The sequence below is a fragment of the Gambusia affinis genome, linkage group LG15 (genome assembly GCF_019740435.1).
Source record: "Gambusia affinis linkage group LG15, SWU_Gaff_1.0, whole genome shotgun sequence".
In the NCBI taxonomy this organism is placed as follows: domain Eukaryota; kingdom Metazoa; phylum Chordata; class Actinopteri; order Cyprinodontiformes; family Poeciliidae; genus Gambusia; species Gambusia affinis.
The window spans coordinates 4,614,962-4,627,402 of record NC_057882.1 but is presented as its reverse complement, the minus strand read 5'-3'; the positions used below and the strand labels follow the sequence as shown (position 1 = coordinate 4,627,402).

Below are 12,441 nucleotides of genomic sequence, written 5' to 3'. Positions count from 1 at the left end.
AAGGTTTCACAGTAAAGGTCTTTAAAAGCAGTTCAACAACATGCCAAATCAATCTTATAATTAGTGATACACCTAGAAATATTTGTTGCATTGGTTTGTATGGTGGTTTAAGATCACTCCTTATAAACAACTCAAATGTGAGATGTTTTACATTAATTTCTGAGCCTCAATTTTTGCTTTAAACAATAATATTCAAAGGATTCATATAGAGATGAAAAAAATATTTTTTTTTTTTCAGATTAAAATTGGAATTCCATGTAACCTGGTCACACTGATCCACCACTATGTTTGGCTTTAATATCTTACTTACTACCATTTTGTTTGTTTGTTTGTTTGTTTGTTTTTAGCAGAAATTAAAAAATATGCTGTGATTTACCACCCATCTAATTGTTTTGTTTTTTTTTAAATTTGCGCCCGGATGTTACACACAGACGGACGCAAACCACGTTGAAGGCTGTAATTAGTCGGATACGTTATTTCTTTAATTACAGCATCTTGCATCCTCTGGTCGTTTGTGACAGAGGGGATTACAGCAGGCCTTAAAAATCTGCGCATGCGCTGTAAGCATCCTTACCATCATCCTTTTAACACCCCCACAGCTCAACATCCTCTCCGGTTGAAATGAAGACCTCTGTCAAGTTCAGGCAGATCACACAGAAGACTTCCTCTGTGAACCTCCACAATTTTGACTTTTTATCGGCAATAAGCCATAATTATCCAAATAAACCCTTGAAATATGTCTCTCTGTGCTGTTTGAATCAATCTAGGCAATGTATGAGTTTCTCTTTTTGATATAAACCATTGAAATAATTCTGATGTATTGAGAGGAACCTTTATTGAATTTTGAAATATGATAAGCAATGATTTCTTTAAAAATGTCGGGCTTAGTAAAGTGGAATTCTTCCTACCTAACAGTTTTTATAACATGGAACTTGGAAAATCTAATATCTGCGCAGGAATTGAACGCACCAAAATTAGCAGCTAAAGTGTAGGTTGTCCCTCTGAAGCTAGGTTAGCTGCCAACCGCTGCTGCTTGGTAAGCATTTGTTAAATTTGTTGTTTGTGCTGCATTTTATCTATGAATAAACCCTTTAACAGGAAATTAAAATAATTGACTGTAAAGGTAACGACAATGTTGAAAAAGCCTTTTTTGTAGACATATGTCTCAAAGTGCTGCTTGTAAATCAAAATAGATACAGTTTTATAGTTAGAAAAATAGCTAGTTTTAGTGGCTGTTTTATTTAAAAATATTTTTGTTGATGTCACCGACATTATTTACTATTTAAATCTGGTTTTCACGACTAAAATTATGATAAAGGCAGCAAAGTGTGTCTTATTTTGAAATCTGGGTAAATGAACTTCCTGTTGCGGCGCAGCTGCTTGTCGCTGGAGTGGAGCTCCGTCAGAGGACCAGGGAGAGCGTGGTGAGGAATCCCAGCAGCCCCCCCGGAGAGTGCGAGCCGGACCGGCTGGACCCCCTCCCCCTGCCCCCGGAGGAGGTCCCGAGAGAGATCCACGTTGCCACGGGAGAGGCCTCGGTTCAGGTAACCGTTCAGTGCGTGCGGTTCGTGCTGCTTTTCCCGGACAGCCAGGTGCTTTCCAGAGGGCTACTGGAGATGGAGAGGAGGCGGTCGGTGAGCTGCACGAACCTCTGCAGACCTGACATCCTGTAGCAGTCTGATTTATACACTCTGTACAAGGGTTGCTATGACAAAACTGAAGGGGCAGGTTAGGGGTCGGCTTTATTTTAGCACCACATTTCACCGGCGTGAAAGGTTCTGTGCGCCTCGATGCGCAAAAATAGCGGCACATATTATACATCCTGGATATCAGAACCCCTAAGTCCTCCTCTTCTGCTTTTCCTTGTGAGATGCTTTGCTTGTTTTTGTATTCTGTGTCATACGCAGGCGTGTGATGATGGTTTAACTGCAGCTCTGAATATTTAAGAACCACAGTTCTCTACCAAAACAAATCCACCGTTGCTACAGTTATTTATTTGCAGAAGCAATTTTATAATACTGGTAATTCTCTTAGAGAACAAAAACACTTCATTAGTTCTGCCTTCAAAGTGGAACTTTATATATGATGGTGAGGAACCTGTATCCTGCAGAAAAAAATGAGTAATAGATTCATATTTCTTAGATTCATTATTCTGCAGTACTGAGAAGTAATGTTCACGCCTCAGTTCTTAGAGGAATTTATTGATGTTATGTCCTTTATGAACTGCTGAAAACCTATAAACCCCCTACTAGATCCATGTAAATATGAAGAAATAACATGTCTAAAGATTGTTGGTTAGAAAACAAAAACGATGATTAAATAGTTATTTGTGGTATTTTGGAGCCAAAACAAAATTATGAATAAAGCAGTTGGATAAGTTACCAAAGTGGACCTTGCCAGGGCCAAACCCTGGTAACTGATATGAGGAGATACTGCAGAGGGGAGATCACGATGCTGGGAGGATGGGAAGCTGGGATAGCCCTCCTCTCTGATGCAGAAGGGGAGTGGGGGTGGAGTGGGGGTGGTGTGGGGTGGGCTGGTGGTGGCGGAGGCAGTGGCTGCGTTGGTTTGGATCAGTGATGGTGTGGCGCACCCATCCCTTCCTCCCTCCCTGTCCGTGGTATATACTGGTGCATTACTGCTCCCTGTTCACTTCTGAGTGTAATCAGTCTGTCAGCAGCAGCAGACTCAATAAGTCACCCCAGCACTAACACAAGAACACACTCTCCTTTCTGATTTCTGACCAGAATGTTGCCACAGTCAGCTGCCTCCTGCTGCGTGCATCAGTTCTGTCAACAGTTGTAATCGTTGTTTCTCACAGGGAAAATATGTTTTGTCTTGACAACAAGTGGCTTTCTTTCTTTCTTTCTTTCTTTCTTTCTTTCTTTCTTTCTTTCTTTCTTTCTTTCTTTCTTTCTTTCTTTCTTTCTTTCTTTCTTTCTTTCTTTCTTTCTTTCTTTCTTTCTTTCTTTCTTTCTTTCTTTCTTTCTTTCTTTCTTTCTTTCTTTCTTTCTTTCTTTCTTTCTTTCTTTCTTCAGTTCATTCTGTCTGTCAGTCTTTCTTTCTTTCTTTCTTTCTCTCTTCCTTTCTTTCTTGTTCCTACAGAGTCAGGAAATGTCAGGAAGCATATGGAAATGGATTAATGAAAAAGTTTGGACATAAAATTGAGTAGGGCTGAAACGATTAATCAAATTAAATGTGATGAATCGATTATTGAAATAACTGTCAACTAATTTAGTAATCTATTAATCGCTTACTAGAGTATATATATATATATATATATATATATATATATATATATATTTACATATTTATTTGTCCAAAACAATCATTAACCCATAGGAATTCTGTGTACTATTATTGAGCCATTCCATGGTCTCTTATTTTACATTGAAGTTTAGTTTTCTTTGTGTCATCTCACCTGCAGTTCAGCAACAAAACATACAGATCATTCCAATTATTTCTGCTCTTTGTGTTTAGCGGTGTGAATTATTCGTCGTGGCTCTAAAGATGAAAAAAGGCTTATGGATTCAGTCCTTTATGTTCGCTGTACATCAGTGCTGAGGCTGTCTCTTCAGAGAGTTGCCTGAAGTCACTAGCGGCAACATGGCCACATTGTACCCAGAATAAAACAGTTAAAGCAACAAGCTCCCACTGTGGAGAACCACTGAGGTCCAGCTGCGTCTGCTGTGTCATATCCAGACTTCGCTTCTTTTCAGGAGATCAAATTACTCTTTTTATCCCCAGATTTATTTTGGCAAAAGCAATCACAATCATCAAAGGAAGTGTAGCACAGTGTGATAAATGCATGTTATTATTAATATGTTGTACAATAGTAGAGTTAAATTTTCAGTATTAATAAAATTGACTTTTTTTGAGCATTACATCATCTTATGATGTTATGCCCTCATCAAAAACAAACCTGGAGCATTGCCTTGATTTTTTCATGCATGTTTGAAAAAAATCCTTTAATCCCCATGGCAACTATTTGTCTGTGGAAAATGCCTGGATGGACCTAGCCCCGCCTTTGAGACACAGCTCCTCCTGACTAGTCTGAGTTCCTTCAGCATTCGCTGAGCTCATTATAGGAACTACTAGTAGAATGATTCAAAGAATGCTTGTAAACAGCTTCATGGTGGAGAATTGTTGTGATGACGTGTTAAAGGTGGAGTGTCAGAAAGAGTAGAAGCTTCTTAAAGAGACAGACAGCAACTTCAAGGTGTTGCTTTGCAAAGTAAAATTTCTTAAGCTATGTTTGACGTATATAGCACGTTATAACAACTGACGTTGCAAACACATTGTATCACCCTTTTAAATTTCACTTCACATTTTCAGTAGAGATAATGAGAATATCCGAAACTGTTTAACAGTTAAATTTATTATTTAATTAGAAAGTTTACTTTGTGAAAGTGCAAAGAATCATCTTCATAGTTTGATTGTTGTGTCACCATAGCTACAATCTGATGCTATGAGTTTAATATTTCTGTTTGAAATATCTGTATATGTATATTTAAGATACAGCTCAGCAAATAATATCCAAGTGAATTCTTAAAAAGTCTAGAATTTGATTTGAATATAATTACTTTCCACCTAATTATGTACCTTTATTGGTACAAATTAGATTCTTAATTATGGTTCATCCACATCAGAAAAAACACACAGTGGTTCTTCTTGTGTGCTAATAATGTCTTTGGTTTAGCCCATTCTTTTATTTATTAACTCAAAATGTTTGATAACTAAAAGCTTTGGTTTCAAATTTCCATATGTTAGAAAATGTGTGCAGAACAGAATAGAATATACAGTACAGTGTTTACACTTTTGGGATTTGATGTGATAAACCGACACTGACCAGGTTCCTGTTCCTGCCACATTCTCATACTGCCAACACCATGTTTCAGGGAGGGGATGGAGAGTTCAGATGTACAGTAAGTATTATTGTGTGATTTTTAAGTGGTGGATTGTCGAGTTTGGCTCCTTAGAGCCATTGGGGCTCAGGTATCCCACAGTAGCTGTCCATGGTGCTGCCCAGGCCGCTCTGGTGTTTGGGCTACTTTTTTCTTTTGATAATGATTTGCTCAGATGACTCCTTGGTGCCATCTTGTGGCTAAGATGTATCAGAAAGTTGAACCGATGCATTTTTTTTCTTTTCTTGCAAAGAGTTGTTTTTATAATTGCAAAGTTTAAACTGGGCTACTAAAGTTAAATGTCTCCTTATGAATGCTGATGATTGTTGTTCTTGACTTTTAAGTCATAACAGATCAATGTATGTTCTGCTTTTTTCATAAATGAACTTTAAAGTTACTAAAACTACCAATCCTTCAATCAGTTTCAGAATGTTAAGCTTGTCGGCACCAGCCTTCTTCACAATTATGAAGTGAATATACTGCACCTTTTTGGTGTAGTATAATAAAATTAGTGGTGTTAAGAAGGGCTTTGCTGATAGGCTAACTGTTTCATTTTTTTTAGCAAAAATTAAACCCCAGTGGGTGGTTGTTTGCCTATGTTGCTTGTGCATCAGATTTTTGGGAGTACCAGAAACACACGGATATGAAGATTCCAACTGGAAACTTTGTATGTTTAAAAGAAAAAATGATTGTCTGTGTAAACATTTTTAACACCTTAAAACATATGTGATTAATTAATCAAAATGAATATGTCCTGGTTGTAATGTGTCAACAAGTTCAAGAGGTATGAATACTTTTAGAAGGCACTACAGTTGTTTATGTCTGTATTCACCATGCTAGTGGTTCAGTTACACCATTATCCCTGCTGTGTGACACTTCTGCCAGAATGAGGCACTTAAATAAGATCAGTGTTGACATTTGCTGACCAACAGCCTGGAACAAACCAAGCGGCGGCCATTTGTTGCCGGTTTTAGCGTTCGTCTGCAGTTTTTATGTTTGTGAGTCGGTTTCAGAGCAGAACATTGCTCCGTCTAGGTGGGCAGCTGGTTGACGAGAACTACTGCAGCCTCTGCATTGGACTCCCTCACCTCACAAGAGGACATTTTTCTCATGCAGCTTAATAAGTAATAGGGGGAATGAAAGTGGACAAGTGGGTTTTACCTTCAAATTGTGAGAGTTTTGTTGTCAGAGATCAACAGTTTGCAGTAATAGCACAACTACGACCTAGTTTCAGTGCTGTATTTTCAGCCAAACTGTCTTTCAAACTGTTCTTTATTGTCTGTTATCTTCCTCTGTAGGACCAGACCAGAAATTATTCATTTTGTCGAGTTGAGACAATATAAATGTGTCGGACATCAAACCGGTTGTTGAAGTCCTATTAGGCTTAAAGTGGAGCCTTTTTTTTTTTTTTTACCAACTTCCCATGAAATTTTCTCCCATCATGTTTCCTTTGAAGTCGAAGTTCTAAATCTTCATGGATCAAATATTACCCAAACATCTGTCTCCACTCCACCTGCATATTCACTCTAACTCTATGCTTTGTGCTTTGAGTGACATCATGCTTTTTTATTTGCTCTAAATTATATTTAGAATTTCTAATTCCACTTTCTGAACTTTTGAAAGAAGATTTGTTGCAGTTTACCTTGGTGTTTGTCAGTTTCTTAAGTGTTTATTTGTTGTATTCCTTTTTGCACTGTGAACAAATAAAAGTTGTTTTTACTTGTTTGACTAAGCTTGTGAAGCTCTTGGTGCATTTAAATGTGCTGTACTGGTGCAGAGTAATCATTACATTTGTAATTCTGTACACTTATGTCTGTGTTTAAAAGAAAGAAATGTTTTGAGTAGGGGTGCACCGATATTAAAATTTGGACTGACATTGATATCCGATGTTAATATTGCAGTTGTGACCAATAATCAATATTTACTCACATTTTATATATTTCACTGCAGTTCTGACACTTTTGGGAAAAACAACAACGAGAAACACAACAACAAAATAAAAGTAAATATCGCCTGTTTATTTATCTGGCTGATACTGATATGTTAAAAAAATGACTATCAACCGATATCGATGTTAGTTTTAAATAAATTTAGCACTGTTTTTTTTATATTGAATTGGTCTCGGCCAATACAAACCTCAGATATCAGTGTCGGTAGTGAAAAAAGCGGTGCATCTACAGCTAAAGGGGAAACATGTTTTGTTTTATATTAGTGCCTCCAGATCCCTGCTGCTTGGCTGCAGCTCTACTGGTTATTACTGAAGGTTTAGAAGACCTGAGACACAAAGATTCATTAGCATGGCTGTGTTAATTACAGTATCGACTGACAGTTCATCCTGTACTTTCGGGTTTCAGCAGAGGTGGTTGTTGTTGTGTTCATGAGGGTTCATTCTCTGCAGGTAATGCTGTTGGCTCTCCACAGTGGCCAGATGACAGCATGGTTTCCCCCAACGCAGCCGTGAGCCAAGACAGTAAGGCCATCTGTCAGATTTAGCTTCCAACTGCAACCTCCCACTCCCCCAGGAATTGACTTTATCACTTGCTCAAAAAGTCAGCTAGCTTGTTAGATAGCTGAACTAGACTTTCAGGATATTAAAGTGAAACATTGATCATACTGATGGAAGCTGTTAATGCTAACAATAAGGACTGCTTTCTGGTTGATATCCACATATGTGGTCCTTTCTTTATTTAATGTTTTAATGATCCCAAGTGCAAACATTTTAAAATAAACCCAAAAGGCAAATTGGATACATGATATTTCCTAACATTCCTGTTTACTTTGGTTAAAACATTTCAAATCGCTACTGACTACTCCTTACAACAGTTTCTTTATTACAGGTTCTCAGTTACAAAGTACCTGATGATCCAAACTAAGTTGTCTGTGTCGATGCTACTCAGTTTTGTTCCTGGAGCTGATGGGCCTCGCAAAAGTTTATTATTAATATTTCGGACAGACGTTGAATATGAGCACAGACAATGTTCATGGATGGCTGGTGTGACACCTGCTGTGGCGCCCCCTAGAGGGAGTAAAATAAGGCCTTTACCTTTGTGTGTTGACCTATAAATGTAGATAGTGATGGAACCATTCATCCAGTGGCTCCGTATTGATTATCCTTTCTATCCCTCTGCATGCCCTGAGCTGATCAATGTCTGCTGAGCTCCTTCGATGCACAGCAGCGGTAATGAGACCCCAGAGGATATCATTGAATCGACAGATTAATCAGTTTAACCCGGTGAATCGAGGCTGCGCCCAGGGCAGCAGAGCTCATTGAGTTTTTGTTTCCACTGTGAAGGTATTTCAGACTGCTGCACAGATGATGACATGTGGTGCATTTAGGTGAACGTAGAGGATGGAAAAGCAGCATCTGTATATATTACCGTACAGTGTAGAGGAAACGATCTGACCTTGTCACCTGTGTGATTCCCCTCAGGGCTGAAGGATGTTTACCTCGGTGAAGGCCTTTGAGGGGCAGCAGTACTCCACCCTGAAGAGGCAGTGCCTGCAGAGTGGCCTCCTGTTTGAAGACCCTCGCTTCCCCGCCACTGACGACTCGCTTTTTCACCAGGGCAACAGGATTGGACGTGTGGTCTGGAAGAGGCCTCAGGTGAGTTGGTCTGAGGTGTCCAAATTGTGGCCCGGGGGGCCATTTGTGGCCCAGCTGAGTGTAGTTCAAGAATGGTATGAATTTGATACTCCAGTGGCAACTTTTGTTAGCATAAAAATTTTAATGACCAATTTACGACAGAGTATTAGGACCACTGAAAAAAAAATTTTACTTAGATTTCTGAACATAACTTACAATGTTAGCATTCTTACGCTAACCTTTGTTAGCACAAGAATGTTAACTTTGTTTCTGAATTCTGGGATTGCATTATTTACAATGGAATCAGTCCAAGTGTACTGCTGATTTCAAGTTTTGTTTTGATTTGTTAAGTTAATTTTTCAGTATTTCTGAAGTTGATATTAAATTTCCATATAACCGAATGTTTCATGTAGAGTGTCAGAATTTCTTCACACAGTTGTAAATATTTTTTGTGATTTGTTAAATCTCAGTAATTTAGCAAGTAACGTTCATCCCCGGCGCAGAATCGTTCTTTATCTTGCGACAAATGTTGCATTTGTATGCACACAGGAAGGAGTAAGACAGGGATTTCTCTTTTCTTTTTCCTCAAACATGTAATCCGACATATTCAAGTTTTGTTTTTTTTTAAATGCAGGCTCTAACATCTTTACAAGCTTAAGATATTCTGCAATAATGGTTGCTTAAAGGAAGTTAGTAAGTACAGAGAACTTTATATGCAAATGTATTACATATGCACAATTGTTATTGTTTTTGTCTTTTCTCCAGATCATAAATGTGTTTCCATGTTCTGTTGATAGGAAATGTAAAATTCATTCATTAATTATGTGAAAATGGCTGGAAGGATTCTGTCTCCTGGTGAATAATATGACACACTCTGTCATTGAAATAGAGGTTTTTCTTGTCTTCTGAAAATGCAAAGACATCTTCACAGCTATCAAACACCTTCATTGAATTTTGCACCCAATGTAGTAAGACTTACTATTACTCTATAAAAAACAAAATGTGATGCATGTGTGGGTCTCCTGATGATGTAACCTGCAATAAATTCTGAGAAGTATTTTTGCCTCTTAAAAGCATCAAAATGAGTCAGCTCTCAGTACTGAAGGTCCCTGCAGGATTGGAGATTATTAACCCCACAGTATGACTAATCATTTTTGATTCCCTGCTAACTTCAGCAGTAATCAGTAATTGCTCCACTGCACTCTCCTTGTGTATAAGCCGGTGATGTATTGGAGCTGTGGATGATATGAGACGCAGGGCCTCTGGACTCTGCGAGCCGAGTCCCCTGCCGCTGTTATCCCCCTTGCGCAGCAGGCCGTGGTTCTGGATGGTGTAACCTCCTTCTGCCAACGTGCATCGCCATGGAAACTGGGTCACACAGATTACATGTTTTGGTCTGTGCTGCTGATGTCAGTCATGCAGACGTAAAACTGGAAGAAGGGAGAGAGCATGGGAGGAGGAGGATTTCTTTCCGTTTTCATTGAGAGATGATTTGTGTCGTCACTTACTCTGTTGTGTTTGTTGATGTAAAAGTCCAAAGTTTCTTTTTTTATATATATATAAAAATAGCATTTACTGTTTTTTGAGAATAAAAAAAAACAGCAACAATAACTTTTTGCTGTTTTGTTTTTTTCAGTGCTAAATTGACTTAGATTCTTAGATGCACTGACACAACATGGTGCCAGTTTTGACAAATATGTAAAAAAAAAAGTTCTAAAGTATTTTTTTAATTTGAGTTGATAATGACTTCCAGTTTATGAAAACCCTTCACAAGGAGGGTAAGCTACGAAAGTTCTTCGCTGAGTTTCATATCCAAACACAGCAATAGAAAATTCAGTTGAAAGAAAAATTGTGGACAGATAGAATCCCACATAGTTTAAATTCATGCATGAGGTGTTTCATTATCTGCCTCCGTAACACAAGCCTTTTGTTTTGGAATATACTGCTACAACCAGTATTTACTTCTTTCCAAACTTCCTGCAGTGAGCAGCTGTACTGCATTTGTAAATATTCATTTCTCCTGCTTATGCTTGCTTCCTACTGATTTAAGTTGCCATCTCTTCAAGTGCTAATGTGGGCGAAGGTCTTTATGCAGAAGTGGGTCTGTATGACAGGTAAAACCGTCTCAAAAGAGACGCTAACCTTGACAGACTGCTTTGGTTTTCAGGAAAGATCACACACCAATAAGAAATGCTAGTCTCGGGCGCAGTCCCTGATGTAGCATTAGACCCCAATAAAGTTGACTAATTTGGGCTCCTTAACTTACTGATACTAGTGCAGTGAACATAGACAGATCTTGGATTGCTCTGCTGTTCTTCCCAACTAAAAGCTCATTCTGGATGTACTGTATTATTCAATGGGGAGTGCATGATAATGAAGTTAGACGTTAAACTACTTAAGGAAAGAGTGCCTTTGAGGGACTGAAATGCTCAGAACCATAAAAAATTAATGAAGGTTTTGGGAAAAGCTTGTTTTAAACACTGCACACCCGCCTTCAGACTTAGCCTGAAGGGCATTTCAACTCTGGCTGGACGTTAAGGTCAGATGGGGCCACAAAACTCAGAGAATAAACTGGGAAGATTAAGGATTAAGCTTTGTTTAAATTCAACTTAGGATATGTACTTTCTGTTTAAAATTTATATCATGTGAGATATTTATTTATTAATAATCAGAAGCTTACATACATTTTCTCTGTATTTGCCCATACAAAAAAATCCCATGAAAATCACATGTGATCACATGTGATTTTCATGGGATTTTACCACAAAACGTTCCAAAATCACACGTATTCATGTGCTTTCACATGTGATTCACATCATTCACATGTAAAATTTGTGTGAACCACATGTGATCACATGTGAAAGTCACATGTGATTTTCATGGGATTTTTTTGTAAGGGTGTTAGCGTTGCCTCTGAACTTTCTTCCACAAGCTTCACTCAATAGTTTGCTGGAGTTCTGGCCCATTCTTCCTGATAGAACCGGGTGAACTGGATCAGGTTTGTAGGCCACACAAATTCTCTATAGGCTTGAAATCAGAGCTTTGTGATGAAAAAAACATTTTGTTGTCCTGAAGCCACTTTGCAATCACTTTAGCTGCATGCTGAGGGTTATTGTCCATCTGGAAGATCAATCTGAGCCCAAGCTTTAACTTCCTGTTACTTCAATATGTTCTTTCCTCCTGATGCCCTCACGTGTCTTTTGGCTCCTTCCTCGCTGAGTAGCCATTCAGCCCATGTTGGTACAGGACACGTTTCACTGTGGATGATGACTCTGTGTTACCATCTTCAGCAGCATCTTAACAAGGTTCTGTGCTTTTGTTCTTTGAGTTAATTTGCACATTTGTTCCAAAAAAAGCAGCAGGATATTTGCAGAGTATGGCTGGGCGATGAATTGATTTTATCGATAATTCAGTTTTTAGTTTTGAAGATTAAATATTTGGAAGATCTGAATTTTTTTCCATCAGTGGGTTGCCATATTTCAGAGTGACGTCGTGACGCCCAACATGTCGTTGAACAACTCATAGGAGGGTTGATTGAAATAAAAGTCACTTTAAAAAAAAAAAATCTATGTTATTTGTATAGTTTGTTTTAGAAAATAAAGTGAGAACAATAATTGATAAAAATCAAAAATCAGATCTGGTATAAAAAAAATCTTAGATTTCATTTCAAGCCATATCGCCCAGCCCTATTCCAGAGAGATAAAGATTCAGTGGGAGGAGAGACAGAAACAGATAAAAGATGACAAAAAGAGAGCGAGTTGGTTGCACAGAATCGTTGCATGAAGCTGATGGATCCTTTCCCCCCTGGGCTCGGCTGATGAATGGCGCCAAAAAGGCTCTGAAACTGGTTAGAAAGTCTTTAGTGGCAGGGTGTTTGACAAGGCTGCGCTCAGCCACAGTATTCACATCACTTTAGTGTCTACAGGGCCGGGCGCTGATCGATACCCTATTACT

The 12,441-nt window shown here is 38.5% G+C and overlaps 1 protein-coding gene across 1 annotated transcript in view; it reads left to right on the top strand.

The window, feature by feature from the left end:
* The first annotated feature begins 992 nt into the window (after positions 1-992).
* Positions 993-12,441, top strand: part of LOC122844932 (calpain-5-like) — a 36,007-nt gene continuing 24,558 nt past the window's right edge. Inside the window, exons 1-3 of the mRNA XM_044140794.1 lie at positions 993-1,036; positions 1,377-1,544; positions 8,335-8,508. Of these exons, the coding sequence (XP_043996729.1) occupies positions 8,344-8,508 (165 nt within the window). The 5' untranslated portion in view covers positions 993-1,036; positions 1,377-1,544; positions 8,335-8,343. The remainder of the gene's footprint in view (positions 1,037-1,376; positions 1,545-8,334; positions 8,509-12,441) is intronic.